General features: G+C 36.4%; 2 protein-coding genes across 4 annotated transcripts; both read right to left on the bottom strand.

The window, feature by feature from the left end:
- Positions 1-7,265: 7,265 nt before the first annotated feature.
- On the bottom strand, positions 7,266-11,741 carry LOC109182161 (calcium and calcium/calmodulin-dependent serine/threonine-protein kinase-like). The gene is made up of 8 exons (XM_019332246.1): positions 11,250-11,741; positions 8,777-9,082; positions 8,643-8,697; positions 8,444-8,554; positions 8,103-8,335; positions 7,817-8,024; positions 7,656-7,715; positions 7,266-7,575 (listed from the first exon to the last, which is right to left on the bottom strand). Exons 1-8 carry the CDS (start codon positions 11,648-11,650, stop codon positions 7,399-7,401), a joined length of 1,551 nt encoding a protein of 516 aa, XP_019187791.1. The 5' UTR covers positions 11,651-11,741; the 3' UTR covers positions 7,266-7,398.
- A 3,905-nt stretch (positions 11,742-15,646) lies between these two features.
- Positions 15,647-17,405, bottom strand: LOC109182162 (putative F-box protein At1g65770). Of its 3 annotated transcripts, none has more exons than XM_019332249.1 (3): positions 17,299-17,405; positions 17,067-17,107; positions 15,647-16,944 (listed from the first exon to the last, which is right to left on the bottom strand). In XM_019332249.1, exons 2-3 carry the CDS (start codon positions 17,067-17,069, stop codon positions 15,829-15,831), a joined length of 1,119 nt encoding a protein of 372 aa, XP_019187794.1. In that variant the 5' UTR covers positions 17,070-17,107; positions 17,299-17,405; the 3' UTR covers positions 15,647-15,828. The 3 variants fall into 3 exon arrangements, with proteins under 3 accessions (XP_019187794.1, XP_019187793.1, XP_019187792.1); XM_019332248.1 differs by having other exon boundaries at positions 17,067-17,151; positions 17,299-17,397; XM_019332247.1 differs by having other exon boundaries at positions 17,067-17,213; positions 17,299-17,396.
- Between the last annotated feature and the right edge of the window lie 1,917 nt (positions 17,406-19,322).

Genomic DNA, 19,322 nt, shown 5'->3' with positions numbered 1-19,322 from the left:
CTTTGGTGTTCTTTTTGCTATCCCTTTTTCCTCTCTTTACGTATACAAACACACAAGCATATATATACGAAACTCCGGACAAACTACCGTGCAATCATCACACAAGAACCAACGAGTTGATAGGCCAAAACGTAACAGGTTCATATTATTTCGATTTTAGTATTTTTAATGATTTTCCTTATTTACCCATTATTATATTATTTTCTTCCCTTAAATAACCTTAAATTCCGTTAGTATAAAATTTATTAAAGGAATATTCCATTAACTATTCATTATTCTTAACTTACTCATTAATTTCTATAAGAAAGATCTTAGGTTCGAACCACATCCTAATTAGAGTTGACATAATTGTTAAACATATACTACGAATATGTAAAAATGTATTTAAAATATAATATAAAATTAACATAAACTTTGGTTAAATAATTAGCCATAATAAATACATAGCATTCCATGATTATAAATCAGGAACTTTGAAAATCATTTGATTTTCTTTCATTTTTTTTTTTTTAAAAAAACTTTAAGTTAAGTTTTTTTTTTTCTTTTCGTTTAATTAATCTTCTCTTGATTATTAAGAACAAAACTTAATATTTCAATTATGATTTTATCAATGTATGAAAACTTATAAAAAAAATTTGTAAATTAATTTTTACTATATTATTATAATATTATTATCTATAATAATAAAAAAAATTAATTATTTTTTTCATTTGTCAATAGGCGTCAATTGAATATGCACAGACCAAGTTCAAAGCAAAGGACCAAAAGAGCCTCATGCAGGGGTTGGCCACAGCAGGACGGGGGTTGGCCACAGTAGTACGGGGTTGGCCACAGCAAGACGGGGGTTGACCAAGTTTGTCAATAGGCGCCAAGTTAAAAGCAAAGGACCAAAAGAGCCTCATGCAGGGAGGGTTAGCCACAGCAGGACGATAGATAGCCATATCAAGACGAGAGATCCCATGCAAACGCCTACACCTATCTTGTTGAATGTGGAACTCGTCCAAAGAATAAGCATTTATAGGGTGGTTGCACCACTGACATGTAATCTCCCTTAAGCAAATCATATCCCCTCTGGACCTCCTTATGTCAATCTCCCTTCTGGGCCCCATTCTGGAGCAAAAACTAATCAGATTAAATTGTTCTTGTTGTATATTTGATTTCAAAGGCAAATCAGAAATTTCTCTAATTCAGCTGTGCAATCGCATCAAGTCTCCTCTGTGCAATCGCGTCAAGTCTCCTCTGTGCAGTAGCGTCAATCCTTCTCTGCGCAACATCTACTGGCATCCGCGGGACAATTGCAGCAGGTTCTTGTGCAGTAAGTTTAGAGGATGATTTTGGTTTAGTTTATTGCAGGGGCAAATATGTCATTTGGTGTTTAGCGAGTCGTTCAATATCCCAATTCTGAAAATATCCGCTGCATCCTTTCTTGGTGAGTTTCTCAGCAGGGGGTTGGCCACAGCAAGGGGGTGTAGGCCACAGCAGGGGGTGTTGGCCACAGCAGCAGGGGTGTTAGCCACAGCAGCAGGTGGGTTGGCCATAGCAGGACGAGGGATCCCTTGCAAACGCCTACACCTATCTTGTTGGATGTGGAACTCGTCCAAAGAATCAGCATTTATAGGGTGCTTGCACCACTGACAGGTAAACTCACAACACTAAGCTCTGATAGGCTTCTTGATAGTGTGAACACTGAGCTCTGATAGGCTTCTTGATAGGTGAGCAATGAGCTCTGATAGACTTCTTAATAGAGTGAGCACGAGCTCTGATAGCCTTCTATCGAGCTCTAATATATAGGTGTTTTGATAGGGTGAATACGAAGCTCTGATAGGCTTTGGCGCATGCTATGATGCAGGCTTTGGCTTGCTTTTTTTGAAAACCTCACAACACTAAGCTCTGATAGGCTTCTATTGAACTCTGATAGGATGCTAGATAGGGTGAGCACTGAGATCTGATAGGCTTATTGATAGGGTGAACAATAAGCTCTGATTGACTTCTTGATAGGGTGAGCATGAGCTCTGATAGGCTTCTATCGAGCTTTAATATATAGGTTTTTTTTTATAGGGTGAACACTGAGCTCTGATAGACTTTAGCGCATTCTTTGGTGTAGGCTATGAGCTTTTTTTTTTGAAATCTCACAACACTAAGCTCTGATACAGTGAGCACTAAGCTCTGATACGGTGAGCACTCAGCTCTGATATGGTGAGCACTAAGCTCTGATAGGCTTCTAGATAGTGTGAGCACTGAGCTCTGATAGGCTTTTTGATTTGGTGAACAATGAGCTCTGATAGACTTTTTGATAGGGTGAGCATGAGCTCTAATAGGCTTCTATCGAGCTCTAATATATAGGTTTTTTGATAGGGTGAATACACCTAGCCCCACCTAGCCTAATATTTTATTATAATGTAAATTTTTTTTTATAATCTAAATTAGTCAATCTGTAACATAACATTACCTCAAAGTCTATAATCATAAATTATTACAAATCTCAAGTTTGTCAATAGGTGTCAATTGAATATGCACAGACCAAGTTCAAAGCAAAGGACCAAAAGAGCCTCATGAAGGGGGGTTGGCCACAGCAGGACCGGGGTTGGCCCCAGCAAACCGCTACCGATCAAGATGCCGCCGAGCAAGACTCCACTCCCGATCAAGACGCTGCTCCCGATCAATACGCCGCTCCCGTTCAAGATGCTGAGGATCGGGGTTGGCGCCCGACCCATACGCCTACACCAATCTTCCTTTATCAACGCCACCTCATAGCTATCTTCAATCATATCATGGCCGCACCACTTGCATATCCAGTCAATCGTAATTCTGGAACAAAAAAAGGACTGTTATCTATAAGTCTATGACAAAAAATGAAATTATATTTTATAATTAAATTCAAATATAGTGATAGAATCATGAATCTAGATGTAGAGCTAGGGGGGTTCAATCGGTTAACCGTTTGGTTAATCGAACCGTTTTAACCGAACCGAACTAACCGAAGTTTTTTTTATTTTAGCCGTTAACCGAACCGAAGTTTGCTCTACCGAATTCACCGAATCGAAATTTTTTTCGGTTAATCGGTCGGTTAACCGATTAACCGAACTTTTTAAAACTAAAATTTTTAAAACTCTAAAAATAACACCTAAAATAATAAATTGAATTAAAATAAAATACATATCATAATAAATTCATAACAAAATATACAAAAATATTAATTATAAACTCCAAACATCCATAAATTCAAATTAGTATTTATATTTATATTATTATTTATATATATATTAAAAACTTTGGTTAACCGTTCGGTTAATTCGGATAACCGTTCGATTAATTCGGTTAACCGATCTTTCGAACCGAATTAACCGTTAACCAAAATTTTAAAATTCTTTTAACCATTAACCGAACCGAAAAAGTTCAGTTCGAAAACGATTAACCGAAATTATCCAAAGTTTGCACATCCCTATGTAGAGCTGTCAATAAGAGTGCTATGAAGATAGTTCCTTAAATGCTCCCAACAGTCATTTTGCTTCAAAACATTCACATTTTAATTACAAACGTTATTATACTCACTAATCTACTAATCTATTATTAACAACACATCAACAATAATAAGTTAATAACATACATCAAGATTCAAGACTAACAATTTGAAAAAGTTAATAACATACATCAAGATTCAAGAATAACAATTAGAATAAGTTAATAACATACATCAAGATTCAAGAATAACAATTAGTGAACTATGGTTCTTATTAATAAAAACTTGAAGAATATTAATTAGCAATTAACAATTAAATAAAATATTAATTAATAAAAAAATTACATGGACTGTACTACTGTCGGTTTTGATCAGGACTGTGGTAGGCTGGACGGCTGGCCGCTGGTAGCAGTCGGAGGAGCCACGGAGGTCACGGTCCTCGGTCCTCACGGAGTCAGATAACAACAGCACTGTCGGAGGTCACGGAGAAGGCGGCTGCCGGCTGGGCGGGCTGGCGAGGAACGGTGGGCCGGTGGCGTCGTCCGTCGTCCGTCCGGTGGCGTCTTCCGAGTTCCGTCCGACTCGGCGAAGTCACGGCGCGGCTCTATGTCTCTCTGATTTCTGAAGACTGAAGTCTGAATTAGGGAGTAGGGACTTGGGGTTATCGCGGAAACGTAATTAGACACGTCGTCAAGTCGGTCCAAATATTCGGGTCGCCCCTTCTGAGTTGTATATGTTTTTTTTCATGCAAAAAATCAATCTCCTTGCTTTTTTTGGAAAACCTCACAACGCTGAGCCCTTTTGGTGTTCGCAATTCAATCAGTCCAATAAGAAAAATAACAAAAAAATAAAATTAAATCAAATTTGTAATACTTGCGATTAGAGAACTAATATTTACCGATGAAAAATGAAATGAAATCAAATCTGTAATACTTGCGATTTACCGATGAAAAATGAAATGAATCAAATCTGTAATACTTGCGATTAGAAAAAGATTTACCGATAAAATCGCCGGAGAGATGAATTTCACGCAATCCGAAAAAAATTAAAACCGAAAATTTCCACTATATATATTATGAAATGAAATTCCGCTTTGGGTCATCTATTTGGGTCGGCTTATATACTTCTGTTCTGATTATAGAAAGATGTTTAGTAAATTAAACGTTTGATTATAGCTGATTACATACAAAATGACTTTCTCAAAAAGCTTATCGAAATAATGATTTGAACAATTTTTTTTTTTAAAATAATTAATTAAACAATCATATTAGTTGTTTAACCAAGTCAAACAGCTAATAGTAGTCAAACAAACTAAAATTAATTGACTGACTAACTATTTTATCAAACAAGGTAGGTGAAATTCTTATATTATCACATGACAACATTTGACGTGAGATTGAAGTTGGTGTCAAGGTCTGTGACCGACCTAACATATTTAATAATAAATTTTAAAAAAATAAAAAAGTAAATAGTACGATACAATAAGATTCTTATATATGAAAATGGGAAAAAGGAAAATCATGAGTTTTTAAAAAATTATAATAAAGTCATAGCTCCACTTCTTCATAGAGTTAACACTAAGTTTTGATAGACTTATTGATAGGGTGAGTACTGAGTTTGATAGGGTGACATTGAGCATAGGACTAATCTGATAGCTTTCTTAATAGGGTTAGCATTGAACAGAGGCTAATCTGATAGGCTTCTAGATAGGGTGAGCATTGAGCTCTGATAGGTTTCTTGATAGGGTGAGCATTGAGCTCTGATAGACTTCTTGATTGGGTGAGCATGAGCTCTGATAGGCTTCTAACGAGCTCAAATAGATTTTTTGATAGGGTAAACACTGAGCTCTGATAGGCTTTGGCGCATGGTTTGGTGCAGGCTTTGGCTTGCTTTTTTGGAAAACCTCACAACGCTGAGTCCTTTTGGTGTTCGCAATTCAATTAGTCCAATAAGAAAAATAACAAAAAAAAATGAAATGAAATCAAATCTGTAATACTTGCGATTAGAGAACTAATATTTACCGATGAAAAATGAAATCAAATCAAATCTATAATACCTGCGATTTACCGATGAAAAATGAAATGAAATCAAATCTGTAATACTTGCGATTAGAGAAAGATTTACCAATGATAATAGCCGGAGAAATGAATTTCACGCAATCCGAAAAAATTAAAACCGAAAATTTCCACTATATATATTATGAAATGAAATTCCGCTTTGGGCCGTCTATTTGGGCCCAATCAATTTACAAGCCATCGAGATTTACAAGCCATTGATAATCTCAGCCACCTCATCCTCATCAAGGGTTGGCCACATCAGCAGGGGTTGGCCACAGCAGCAGGGCGGTTGGCATGCAAACGCCTACACCTATCCATTTGAATATGTACATCGGCCAAAGAAGTAGCCTTTATAGGGTGGTAGCACCGCGAACAGGTAACCTCCAAGTGTATCTTCTCCCTTCTAGACCCCATTCTGGAGCAAAAACAAATATTAAGTTGCAACTTACATATGATTATTCAAACACTGATTGAATTATCCACGTGTCTGCAAAGCTCTCCTATCCACGTGTCCTGCAAAGCTCTCCTATCCACGTGTCTGCAAAGCTCTCCTCGAGTCCACGAGTCTGCAAAGCACTCCTCGAATCTGCAAAGCGATTAGGAGAGAATTAATTCACACTTGTGGCTTTTTTGGAGAGATTTCAGAATGCTTTTGTCACCCAATTAGTCCATGTTTTCAAAATTTCTTATAGGTATGAATTGAAAGATAAGTGGCTTTTTGTCACCCCTTTTATCTATTCTTGATAGGGTGAGTATTGAGCTCTGATAGGCTTCTTGATAGGATGAGCTCTGATAGATTTGCTTTAATAGGCTTCTTGATATGATGAGCTCTGATAGATTTGTTTCTTGATAGGGTGAGCTTGATAGAACAAATGTACTCATGATGAATAATTAAAAAGATTTGAAACAAAATTATAGAACACACATTTCAATCGGAAGTGTTTTCAAATTAATTCACATATGTTCTGCAATATATAAAATTACATGTGAAAATGAAAATTTAAAGGAAATGACAATCGGAATTGTGTACAAAAATAACTACAATGATTCAAAAAGAACTATATATATATATATATATATATATATATATATATATATATATATTCAAACACTGATTACATAGAAAATAATGAAAGGAGGATTTTGGACCTACTTTCTGGTGTTCTTCTTTCTTGTTTATACATTCATATATATATATATATATATATATATATATATATATATATATATATATTATACATTCATATACATATATACATCTTCTATTAGTACATTCATTAATGTTGTGCTTGTATGTAAATGTAGAGAGAAGGATGAGGATAATGGCTATAGAGAGAGGGGGCCGAGAGATGGCCAAAATGGCCTCCCTGCCACAAAGGGCTTTAGGCCCTTAAATACACCTAAGGTGGCGGGTTTGACCCATCTCGGGTTTGACCCGTCACCTTTGACCCCGACCCGTAGGCCAAGATCCGAACCGCGAGACTCCGACCCGACTGCAAGTGATGTCACAAACTCGGGATATATAACTTATCAATCAGTAACTTCAAACCGATGCTCCTCGGCTTCATTGCATGACTTCATTGTTAACACTTTTTTTGTAAACTAGGGAAAGCTAGAGATAGCGGATTCATCAAATGGTACGGTATAGCGCAATGCTAAGAGACGTGAGGTAGAATATATAGTATATAATTAGTACTATTTTAAAAAAATGAATTTCAAGTCTATAACTGTAGCTCAGTATATATAACTTTCAAGTTTTCAATGTAACGATTTTCAAACAGTAAAAGAAGTTGTTTCATGTCTTCATGACTCCACATGCATTAGAACTCAAGTTTGTGACAATAAGAATATCGTCACAAATTTCTAAGTATTGAATGGGAATCAATTTGGGCGAAGGGAGGAGAGGACTACGTCTTGGAGGGAGCTATCTCTCTGCATTGCAGCTTTAAATTCGTCGAATGTGACTTTTCCGTCGCTGTTAGCATCCATTAGATCAAATATTTCGTCCAGTTTTCCCGGCTCCGTGATGTCCACCGGAAGACAATCGTCGGGAAGTGCCTGCACGTATGATTTGGAACTTAATAAGAATATGTTAGGGTTTGCCTGAATCTGAAAAAGCTGATAAAAATGAAATTTACTCTGAGCATGGATGCTACTTCTTCCTTGCTAATGCATCCCGATCGATCAGTATCATACATCTTACAGACAAAATCAATAATGCACCAATTTTAATTTGGGAATTAATGGAAACAAAATTAAGCAAAAGTTGAAGATCGAGGATGGAAGTAATTAGAGAGACCTGGAAACAGAGGCGGAGAGCATCGTCGCCCTGTGAGTATTTGAGGCTGGAGAAGCCTCCGATGATCTCTCTCATGTCAACGGTGCCGTCGCGATTATTGTCGAACAAATCGAATATCCTGGCAGCCAGAGGGACCAGCGACGACATCTCCATAGCCTTGAGCACCTCCTCGAACTCCGACAACGATGCATTTTCTCCGTTTATGCATCTGCACTTCGCCGCCGTTAAACTCAACCGTTTTTGACCTAATTCAGGGAAATTGAAGGAGGAACAATGATCCACTTACATTTTCTTAAAATTCTGGCTGAGATTCTCGAGCTCTTCTGGCTTGAGGTCGTAGGAACCAACTAAACTCTTGAGCTTCTTAGTTCTCAAGGAGAAGCTGCTGCTGAGAACGCTGGCCATCGCCGCCGCGCGAAACTTCCGCCTCGCGTTGAAGCTCTGTAGCCGAGACACTACCTCCGCGTCCATCTCATCCTGTTTCGCTAGTGCCCCTGTCACCCATGGATGCTCAACAATCTACACACCTCACCAAATTAAAAATTTATTCTAATCAGAAATCAATACTCCGATCCATATAATTCCATTATATTAATGGCATGGATGGATTCCAAATCTAGCACGCACCTCGCGAGCAGTTGGGCGCATGTTAGGGTTAACAGACAGAAGACTGGAAATCAACTGCTTCGCGGAGGAAGAAATGTTTTTCCAGGTTTTCTCATCAAAGCTGAATTCTCCCTGCGCAATTAACCACATCAAATTATATAACAAAGCTAGGAATATCTTAAATTGAATGAACGAACAAGGAATTGATCGAAATACTTACACTTGTGATCATTTGTTGCTTTTGTCGATTATTATGGGAGAAGAAAGGCGGATATCTGAAATGTTAATTTTTAACTTGAAGATAAGTATAATGATAAAAATGAGCTGAGAATGATATAATATAAGCATATATACCCGGAAAGCATGATATAGAGGATAACACCGAGTGACCATATATCAATCTTGGGCGTGATTTTGTCCCGGGAAAGAGCCTCCGGCGAGACGTAATCAATGGAACCGAACAGTCCGACGACGGGATCGGTGAAATCCTCGACGGAGCTGAGCCCGAAATCCATGATCTTCAAGGGAGAATTTTCATCACTGCTCAAGAACAAGCAGTTCTCCGGCTTCAAATCCCTGTGAATAATGTTGGCGTTGTGTAAAGCCTCTAGCCCTTTCGCTATCTGCCCAACTACCTTTGCCGCTCTTGCCTCGTTATACCTTTTCATATATTTTATGGTATTATGTATCAATTAATATTACATTTTTCTAAATTCTTTCATCTGTTCATCCAACTAGTTTTATCCTAAAGAAAACGACTTTTACATTCAAAACTCCCATGCCTTTCTTGATTTGACCAAGTGATTTTCCCACAAGTCTTTCCACATTCAACCCCTTTTACCTTTTTCATTGGGGAGTAGGGAATCAAATAAGTTCACACAAGAAAATCTCACATTTTGTCCCATGTCACACCAAAAATTTGTGCAATTTCGGATCTTGCCAAATTATCTTTCTCAAACATAACTCATGCACACTCACACTTCGAAGACTCCAAGATATCGAAGTCCAAGAGAATCAAGAGATGATCAGGTCAAATCCATTCAAGCACACAAGAATGTAAATCTAACTTGGCTCTATGCATACAATCTCACACGATGTAAAGAGACAATTTCCAAAAACATCTCAAGAGTTAAACTTGTCAAACACTCTTTGAGCACATTTGAGAGATAATATGGACAATGTCACACACCCAAAACCAACACACAACCTCACCATCCAAGAGTATGATCATTCAAGAAGGCAAGGTGCACCACTGAGTGAAAGTAAAAGGATTGTTATTATATTACACCTAGCTACTTAGATTGAAAGGTGCATCATATTAAAGAGTTTTGAGTCTGATTTTTTCGAATATAAAACAAACATTACAAACGTGACATAAACCCGTTCTAAATTAGTCACAATAATAAATAATACCAGATGTGGTATGAAAAAAATGTGTCTTACACAAGTTTCTTGGATAAAAGAATATAGGAATAAGGGTCAAATAGGCCATCCAACTGCACACAATAATGCAATTAGGCCACCAAACTAAAAAAACAACAATTAGGCCACTAAACTAAGCAATTTCATTCAATTATTCTAATTTACAGATTTTGTAGGTTACTAACAGGTCACCCAAACAATTTAAAATATTTTTTAAAAAATTATTATTTAAAAATAATAAATTAAAATTAAAATAAAATAAAATAAAATAAAATAAAATAAAAAAAAACATTAACCGTCTCCGCCGGAGACGAGTTTCTTGTCTCCGGCCATGGACGAAGAAAGTTTCTTCGTCTCCATGGCCGGAAGAAACTCTTCGTCCCCGGCCGGAGACGAAGAGAACCCATGGCCGGAGACGAAGAGACTCTCCGTCTCCGGCCATGGAGACGAAGAGTTTCTCCGTCTCTGGCCATGGAGACGAAGAGTTTCTCTGGCCATGGAGACAAAGAGTTTCTTCGTCTCCGGCCATGGAGACGAAGAGTTTCTTCGTCTCCGACCGTGGAGACGAAGAAGGTTCTTCGTCTCTGGGCGGAGACGAAGAAACTTTCTTTGTCTCCATTGCCGGAAACGAAGAAATCGTCTCCGGTAGAGACGAGTTTTTTTTTTTTTAATTTTAATTTATTATTTTTAAATAATAATTTGAATCGGGCTATCGAAGTGAACCAGGTTATCGAGGCGATGCCGAGTTAGGATACGGTGATGAGTTCGATGAAGAAGAGGATGATCAGTGGATCTTATTCTGGTGCCATGAATTTGGAGTGTCAAAAAGGGAGAAGGTTGGTGAGAATACATTGCAAAAAGCTCATCATAGATGGCCGCGAAGGAAGCACAATTTAAAAATGGTAGATCTGATGAGGCAGCTGCTTCAATTATTGGCATGAAGTTTATTACCTGTGTCATCCATCATATGTGAAAAAGTGTTGCAGTTTTGTTTGCTATTGTTTGTAATGTTACTTCTTGACATTTTTTTCTATTATTTCAAACTGAGCCTCCCCAGTATTTTACTAATGTTAGGAGAGCTTAGGAATGTCACCCATATGGTTCGATTCTTTATTGCAAGAAATAATAATAATAATAATTTTTTAAAAAATATTTTAAATTGTTTGGGTGACCTGTTAGTAACCTACAAAATCTGTAAATTAGAATAATTGAATGAAATTGCTTAATTTAGTGGCTTAATTGTTGTTTTTTTTATTCAGTGGCCTAATTGCATTATTGGGTGCAATTCAATAACCTATTTGACCCTTATTCCAAGAATATATTATGGGAGTGAAGTACCCTTGTATGTCGTGTACAAATTATAATTATAGAGTTATTAACTTAAAAATAGTGCGAGCATACATACCTCTCCTGAGCCACAATCCGATCGAAGAGTTCCCCGCCGGAGCAGAGCTCGAGTATGAGGTGGACGCCGGCGGCGTCCTCGCAGACGTCGTACAAGTGGATGACGTTGGGATGCGGCGACACGTCCTCCACGATCTTCCTCATCACCAGCAGCTCGTTCGTCAGCAACGACTCCGATACCAAGGCGTGTTTGGACGCCTGCTGCAGGCCCCCCGAGACCTTCCTCTCCGGCCTGCACGGCCCGAACCGCCGCAGAGTCTTGATCGCCACCTGCTCCTGCTCCCCCTCGCCGCCGCCGCCGCTCCTGCGGATTCCCCGCCGCACCACCGAGAAGCCGCCGCGGCCGAGGACATCTTTCACCTCGTACTCCTCCGTCAAGGTTGCTCTAGTCTCATGTCCCATGAGAGCTCAGCTAACTAACCTCTCTCTTTCTCTCTCTGTTGGGGCTTTAATTTTCTAAGGTTTTATTTTTAATTTTGTTTTGAAGGTCAACAATGGAGAAGGTGACAGGTTTATTTGTTAGTTCAAAATATAGTTTAAAATGAAGGGAATATATTTTAGGTGTTTGAAAAGGGTAGGATGAGGTGGGTTTACACGGATTTACGTCAGCCTAATTAAGAAAATTTTGTTAGTTTAATTAATTAATTCTATGTTATTTAGCATATACCGATGATTGATTAATGTATGTGTATGTGTATGTGTATGTGCAGATAACAACAAGAGAATAATTGGTATTAGGAAGGAGCTGAAGAGGAAGAGACAAATCATTATTATGACTTAGTCAACTTAATTAGCTTTGTGATTAGATATTTTATTATTATTTTTTGAAAACTACGGACTCTATTACATTGTAGTACTTTCTCAACCAGTTGAAACACAAAGAGGAGCCAACACCACCTCCCATATGGGAGAATCACTCCAAAAAAAAATTACTTTTATTTTTATTTTAAAAAATTTATGTTAAAACATGGTTGAGTTAGTATGTTAACTTTTCGATCAGTACTCAATAAAAACACGCAAATATAAGAATTAAACTCTCAAATTTAGGAATAACCAAACCAACCAATTGACAACCCTGCATGTTCTGTATGTTAACTAACTTAGATAATCTAAAGAGTTAATTACTAAAATGGTCCATTAATTATAGCGAAATTATCAATTTGGTCTTCTGTTTATTTTGTCGTTAGACATCAGTTAACTCAGGATCAAATTGGTAAAAAAAAAATGGACCATTTTAGTAATTAACTTTCGGAGAAAATAGCGCATGTGATGACCGAAATGGTCCTTGACTATAGTAAAATTATCAATTTCGTTCCGAGTTAACGGATGTCTATTGAAAATAAACGGAGAGCTAAATTAATTAAGATTTTTAAAGTTGAGGGACTTAATTGGTTAAGAAAAATAGTCAATGATTAAATTGGTAATTTAACTATAGTCAGAGGACTATTTCAATAATTAACTCTAATCTAAATTTCACATTTAACCCAAAAACGTGTAATAAGATCTTAAATCACTCAAGAACTCTAATTCCTCTCATGTTAGGAGAGAATAGAAGATTTTAAAAACTAAATTAAATCGTTCACCTCTAAAACTAGTACAATGAGAGACTTTAACTAGATAACCTATAAATAGAGCAATCAAAACGGGCTTTGCCCGCCGGGCTTTTCCGTCCCGTCCTGCCAAAAAGGCGGAGCGGGCTCGTGTTTTAAAAATTCGTATAAAAAATGGGCTTTTTTGCCCACCTTTTTGTAGCCCGTTGGCTAGGCGGGGCGGACTGACGGGCTAGCCCGCTAGCCCGCCTTTTCATTTATTTAAGTTCTAAATCCTAATCCTAATCCTAAATGGCTAAATTCCTAAAATAAAAATATAAATATAAAATAAAACTGAAACTAGAAAGTAAAAACTAAGAGACCGTTTACTAACAGAAAACTGTTCTCTGTTTTCTGTTTGTTAATTTTTCAGTTTTCATTCTCTGTTTTCTGTTTAGAAAACTTGTTTACTAACAGAAAATTGTTTTCTGTTTTCTAATTTTGCAGTTTTCATTTAAAATTTAGTTTAGATAATATTAATATTTTTTGAGCTAATATTTAAAAAAAAAAAAATTGGATATATTCATTTGAATGACATGTATATGAATATATAACTTTTAATTTGAATTCTAATATATGTGAGATTCAATAGCCGATATCTGAGTCGAACTTGTATTATGATATAACATAATTAAAAATATTCGAACTAATAATCTGTTGAGTTCAATCAAAATCTAAAACATTATATAGAATTTAATTCTTAATTTTGATAATGTAAATAATGTCTAACTTTAAAGTGTAAGCAAATAAATTATGTTTAAATAAGTAAAGTAGAAAAGATAGAAGATAGTGATAAGTAATTAGTAAAATAAGATGATAGTGAATGTAATCATACTAATGTGGTTATAGTGACATATAACTAAATAGATGATAGATGATTCTGTTTTCCTCGAAAACAGTTTTAAGTGTGTTTCAGTTTTCCAAAAATTTTCAGAAATTATTTTCAGTTTTGAAAATGGAAACTATATTAGTAAACATGTTTTCTATTTTCTATTTTCCAGTTTCCGAAAATTTCCAGAAATTTCCATTTAGTAACGGCCCCTAAAAGTCTAAAACTCTAAAAGCCCTAAGCGTAACTCCCTAGTCCCTATAATATATTTCAATATTTGAGTAGTTGTTTTTAAATTTATTAGATATGTGATGGATAAGTGTTTTAAGTAGATAACAATTAAGTCATTAACATAGACACATTAGAGTTTAGACTTTAGGAACACATGGTAAATAAATATTTAAAATAAAATGACTGGCTTTGGCAGGGGCCCGCGGGCCTAAGGGGCCTATGGGGCATGTTGCCCCTACCTAGGCCCATATTAAAAACGGGCTTTGGCGAGTCCCGCCCCGCCAACCCGCATTGACAGCTCTACCTATAAATGGCTTGAAATTGGCTAGAAGTAGTGTCAAAAATTAACTCCTAATTTAGACTAATACAATATATAGTTCCAAAATGCCAAATAGGTATAGTCAAATAAAAAGTATAGGAATAAAAAAATATCAAATTAAGTATCATGATTCTCTCTTACGTTTAAAACTATCTTGACCTTTTAGAAACATTCAATTATTTTTCAATCAATTTTGAAATCATCTCTTCAAAATATAAAGGTGTATAAAAATCAATTCCTAATTTTTTTCTGACTCAAAAATTGAGCAAAAATCTCTATTGTGATTGCTCTAACAAGATTAGTTACATTTAGCAAAATGGGCAAATTATGTTGTGGACACGGTTCTAAAACTGTCATAATTGTGAATATAGAGTTCAAAAATTATGAATATAGAGTTCAAAAATTATGAGCATAGAGTTTTATAATTGTGAATATAGAATTCAATAATTGTGAATATAATGTTCAAAAATTATGAACATAGAATTTTATAATTATGAAAATAGCACGGTTCCACGGCATAACAATTGGCCAAAATGGAGCTGAGTTTCATGTCATCATATGTTTGGGCCTCCTTGGACTCCTCTACACATTATTTGAAGGAAATTAAATTGTTCTTGAATTCTTTTATTGGGTCTCCAAGTTATAATAAAAATTTCTTAACCTTTAACCCACCCCTGAAAATACAATTAGTTTGAATGTGCAAGTTGAAGACTTTTTTGGATCTCGGGCTTTTTGTTAATTAGACCTTCAGGAACTTTCATTGTACCTCTAGGTTGTAATCAAGAAATGACCTTAATATTCTAACAATATACTACAACTCCTTCTCAAGATATTTATATTAATGGAGAGGTGTCCTTTATAAAAGCTTGCAAGGTTCCCCTGTATACAATTTTTGTTTGATACATTAAATTTCTCACACATCAGACTAATCTTATATTTGAAAACTACTAGTTTTAACTTAAGTCACCGGACTAATCTTAAACTCAAGAACTACTAGTTCTAACTTACGCCGCTAGACTAATCCTAATTTCCAGAACTACCAGTTTCTCCTAAGTTTCAAAACTACTAATTCTAACTTAAGTCACCAGTTCTAACTTATGCCGCTAGACTAATCCTAATTACCAGACTAAACCTAAGTTCCAGAACTATTGACTATTGACTGACAGATTCATTCCCTCACTTATTTAAAGTTGCTCTATACCAAGGCTAAGGATCAAACCCTTGACGTTTAAGGGTGAATGAATCTCTTTCACTCAACTATCAGGTTTGCATTCCCATTCTTCTGGCTAAGATTAAGAGTTAGGTTTTCTATACATAAATGTGACTGGTTTTTATAGGAAACATCTTCTTGTTGCTATCCCTTGTACCTAACTATCCACCATTCCTGTTTTACAATTTCACAAAATACAGCACAATATTATCAACACACATTTTTGCCACAGAAACTCCTTTGGAACTGGGATGCCTATAAATCAATACAAAAAGACTAACAAATTGTTCAGCTTGAAAGTTGCAACAAATCCAGGATTAAGCAGAGTCATCATGCATGTAAAGGCCAGCTTTTTGGCTAGTAATATACAGTCTACATGATAGAGGAGCTAGGTAATGAAGACTAGGATAAACTTGGTTTGAACCATACTGGTACAGAGAATGAAAACACCGAGATATCATCCTGAGCAAGCCATTGTATCTTCCGAGTCTCGAGATTATAAACACCCGTATCATAGCTGGTAGGGGTGTTGTGTGACACACCCGAGTAGTCATCCGTGAAGTATATGCAATTACTATCACATTCCGGGTATTCGTTGGTGCATATTGAGAAAGAGTGGTTGTTGCCTATAAAGATTGACCAATCGCCCAACGATTGTATTTCGTACCATTTCCCATTGCCCAGGTCCAGCTTGTAAACATCAAACCGCTTCGTCCTCAGGTAAGGATGGAAAGGAGTATCGTTGTTTCTTGTATCGAACATGAGTCTGCAAAGAACGTATATCTGCCCATCTATTTCAACGAGATATGCAGCAATGTACTCGGGATCCACGACCTCTTCCTGCAATGGCGTGAAAATTATTTTCTGCAAAACGCTGCCTTGGCAATCACAAATCACAATCTCGCCCGAACTGCTTACAATATACACTATCCCGTCAAAACAAATCGCATCATCAACGTAACCCGGGCAGCATTCCAACGGAGTCCAAGTATGACTACCCGCCTTCAGTATCGCCATCTTCTCATTGTCGGAATAGATAGCTAGAACTACAAAATCCAAACTCAACGGGCTCGATGACAAGGCTGCTTTGTACACAAAACGATTGCGAAAACTCTTGGGACTACAAACCATGTTCTTCAAATTCGGGCATTTATGCAGGGGTGGGAGCATCAGTTGTGCCCTCGATAACGGATTCAGTAAGCGCAATTGAAAATTAGAGTCGAGAGTGACCACCCAACCAAAAGGAGATCCCCAGCAGCGCTTATTATTAAGTTCTGGCAAGTGAAGATAAAAGGCCCTATTTTTATATGGATAACACACCCCACGCAGATCTGAGTTAATCTTCTGAGATAGCATTAGCCATGGAAGAAATGAGGGTGGAGAAGACCCATTTTCAACCACAACCCTCCTCCATGACCGACATACCATACCAAACCTCACATAATCTAAAGCAAAAGGAAGCCTACTCGCAATTAACCCCAAAAGTTCAACAGGCAAATTCGACCAATCCGCTGGTATCTGAGAAACAAATTTAAAAAATAAAAATAAAAATTCACTGCCCACATTCTAGAGTCAAGACAATTTCAGTACACACTTCTTTTTTTGTTTTCTATTAATTCAAGAACGGAATGAAAGCTTACCATGTTACCCAAATGTCAGTCGCGAAAAAGCTCAAGAATTCCTGGGATATACAGCAAGAAGGTAAATCGACAGTACCAACTGGGACTAATGGATTTGGAAACAAAGAACGAGAAAATAAATCAGCGTAGCAACTAGGAGTTAAAGATCTGTGAAAAAAAAAAAAAAAAAACGAAATCTTGAAGAACAAAGTGGCAACGAAATGAATTGAATTAGAGAGCTTTGGAATTTCACCTTATCGAGGCCACCGCTTGCTAAAGTTTGAAGCTTCAAGAATCAGGAGCAGAGTAGAGTAGAGGGATTTGGGATTTTCACCCTCTGCGTTTAGGCGTTCCCAGAATCTCAACAGTAGATATCAGAGGTTGAGAATTTCGCTTGACCCCCCTGAGATTTTTAGCCGTAACACTTTAACCCACCCAATTACAAATCTTGAAAAACAATACTCCCAAAAAAAAAAAAAAAATCATTTTCCATTAAAAAAAATATTGGACAAAAGAAGTACTTACAATTTAAAAGCAAAAGAATTAGTCACTATATTAGATGGTAAATATTCTGGGTATACCTAAAAAATATTTATATACATGTAAAAGGATATATTTAATATATTGATTATGTCATAATACTTTTTTTTTAATAAGTGAGTTTTAAATTTTTAAATGGTGTTTTGAGTAATAAATTAATAAATGTCATTATATTTATAAGAGTAAATATCCAAAATGGTCCCTCGACTATAGCTAAATTCACAAATTGGTCCTCGACTTTCAATTTCAACTAATTAAATCCTTAACTTTGCAATTTTGACACGATTTGGTCCTCCATATATTTGACCGTTTGTTGACCGTGATCGACGATCTCCAGAAGAACCTTCAGCTCTCGTCGGAGCATGTGGAGGCCTCCAGGATGACGTTGCACCGGTTCGGAAACACGTCGTCTTCTTCACTCTGGTTCGAACTCAACTACATTGAATCCAAAGGGAGGATGAAGAAAGGCGACCGGATTTGGTAGATTGCTTTCGGCAGTGGATTCAAATGTAATAGTGCGATCTGGAAATGCAACTGCAACCTTAAAAAATCGACGATAGACCATGAAATTACATATATATCCTCAAAAATCGCAGTCAACAAACGGTCAAATAGACATAGGACCAAATTGTGTTAAAATTACAAAGTTAATGACTTAATTGGTTGAAATTGAAAGTCGATGACCAATTTGTGAATTTAGCTATAGTCGAGGGACCATTTTGAATATTTACTCTATTTATAAACAAGACAAATTATAAGTTGAGATCATCTTACGTGAAATGGTACTAAGTAAGCTTTTGTGTTCATCTTTAAATTTCAGGGTATCAACAAAAGTATCATGCTTACAATTGTAAATAAAAATTGGGTAGTGATGTTGCAAAATAAGCTATCAAACTCTTACAAGATAACTCTCCTCTCATGGTAAATTATCTTTTCTCTAATCAACAAAGGACCCCCTTTGAAGGTGAGTTTAATGCTTACATAGACGGTCTGCGCAACATATGCCGCGTTTTCCTCTTGTCATGGCACGTGGCATGCACAACACATGCCGTGTTTTCCTCTTATCATGGCACGTATTAGACATGCACTGGGTTATTTAAGCGGCACTGACACGTACTTCGAATCCAATGTTTATTTTGATATGACAAATAATAATCTAGGTGAAAATTAAACAAAGAAGCTATTTTTAATGTTCATTGAAATGTCGTTTAGATATAATTCTAAAAAGTAACAAGAGTAGGGATATCGGTAGAAGCTAGGAGATAGCAATCAACACAAATAAATATTCAAAATAATAAAGGACTTGGGATGAGGATATATAACACATGATTCAAATGCCATACATAAAGATTAAGGAAATGTTGGATTTTAAGATTATCAATCGCCAATTCAAGGGCTAACATGCCATTTTTGTGATTTATGCAAGACCGAATTAAATGACGTAGCCTTCTATTAAAGTTTGCCTATTTCTCTGGTTGTAATGTTTTAGTTGCGCAAATCACCGTTTCATTATCCATGCTATTTTGCATTTGCTTTCATATTTTTAGTTCTTTCATTTTCTTTTATTTCTTTCTTTTTTTTTAACTTCCATATAATGTGGGGGTGAAAAACAATAGAAAATAAAAAAAAAAATCAACTCAAACTAATGATACATGTGAATGCAAAATTTTTGAGAGGATAAAAAGGTGTCGATGTACCAAGGACCTTGTGGTCCAATGGTACTAAGTTGCTCCCTTA

This window comes from Ipomoea nil, unplaced genomic scaffold (assembly GCF_001879475.1).
Source record: "Ipomoea nil cultivar Tokyo-kokei standard unplaced genomic scaffold, Asagao_1.1 scaffold1043, whole genome shotgun sequence".
NCBI classification, from domain to species: domain Eukaryota; kingdom Viridiplantae; phylum Streptophyta; class Magnoliopsida; order Solanales; family Convolvulaceae; genus Ipomoea; species Ipomoea nil.
Note: the sequence above shows the minus strand (reverse complement) of the source record. Positions and strands in the feature narration are given on the sequence as shown.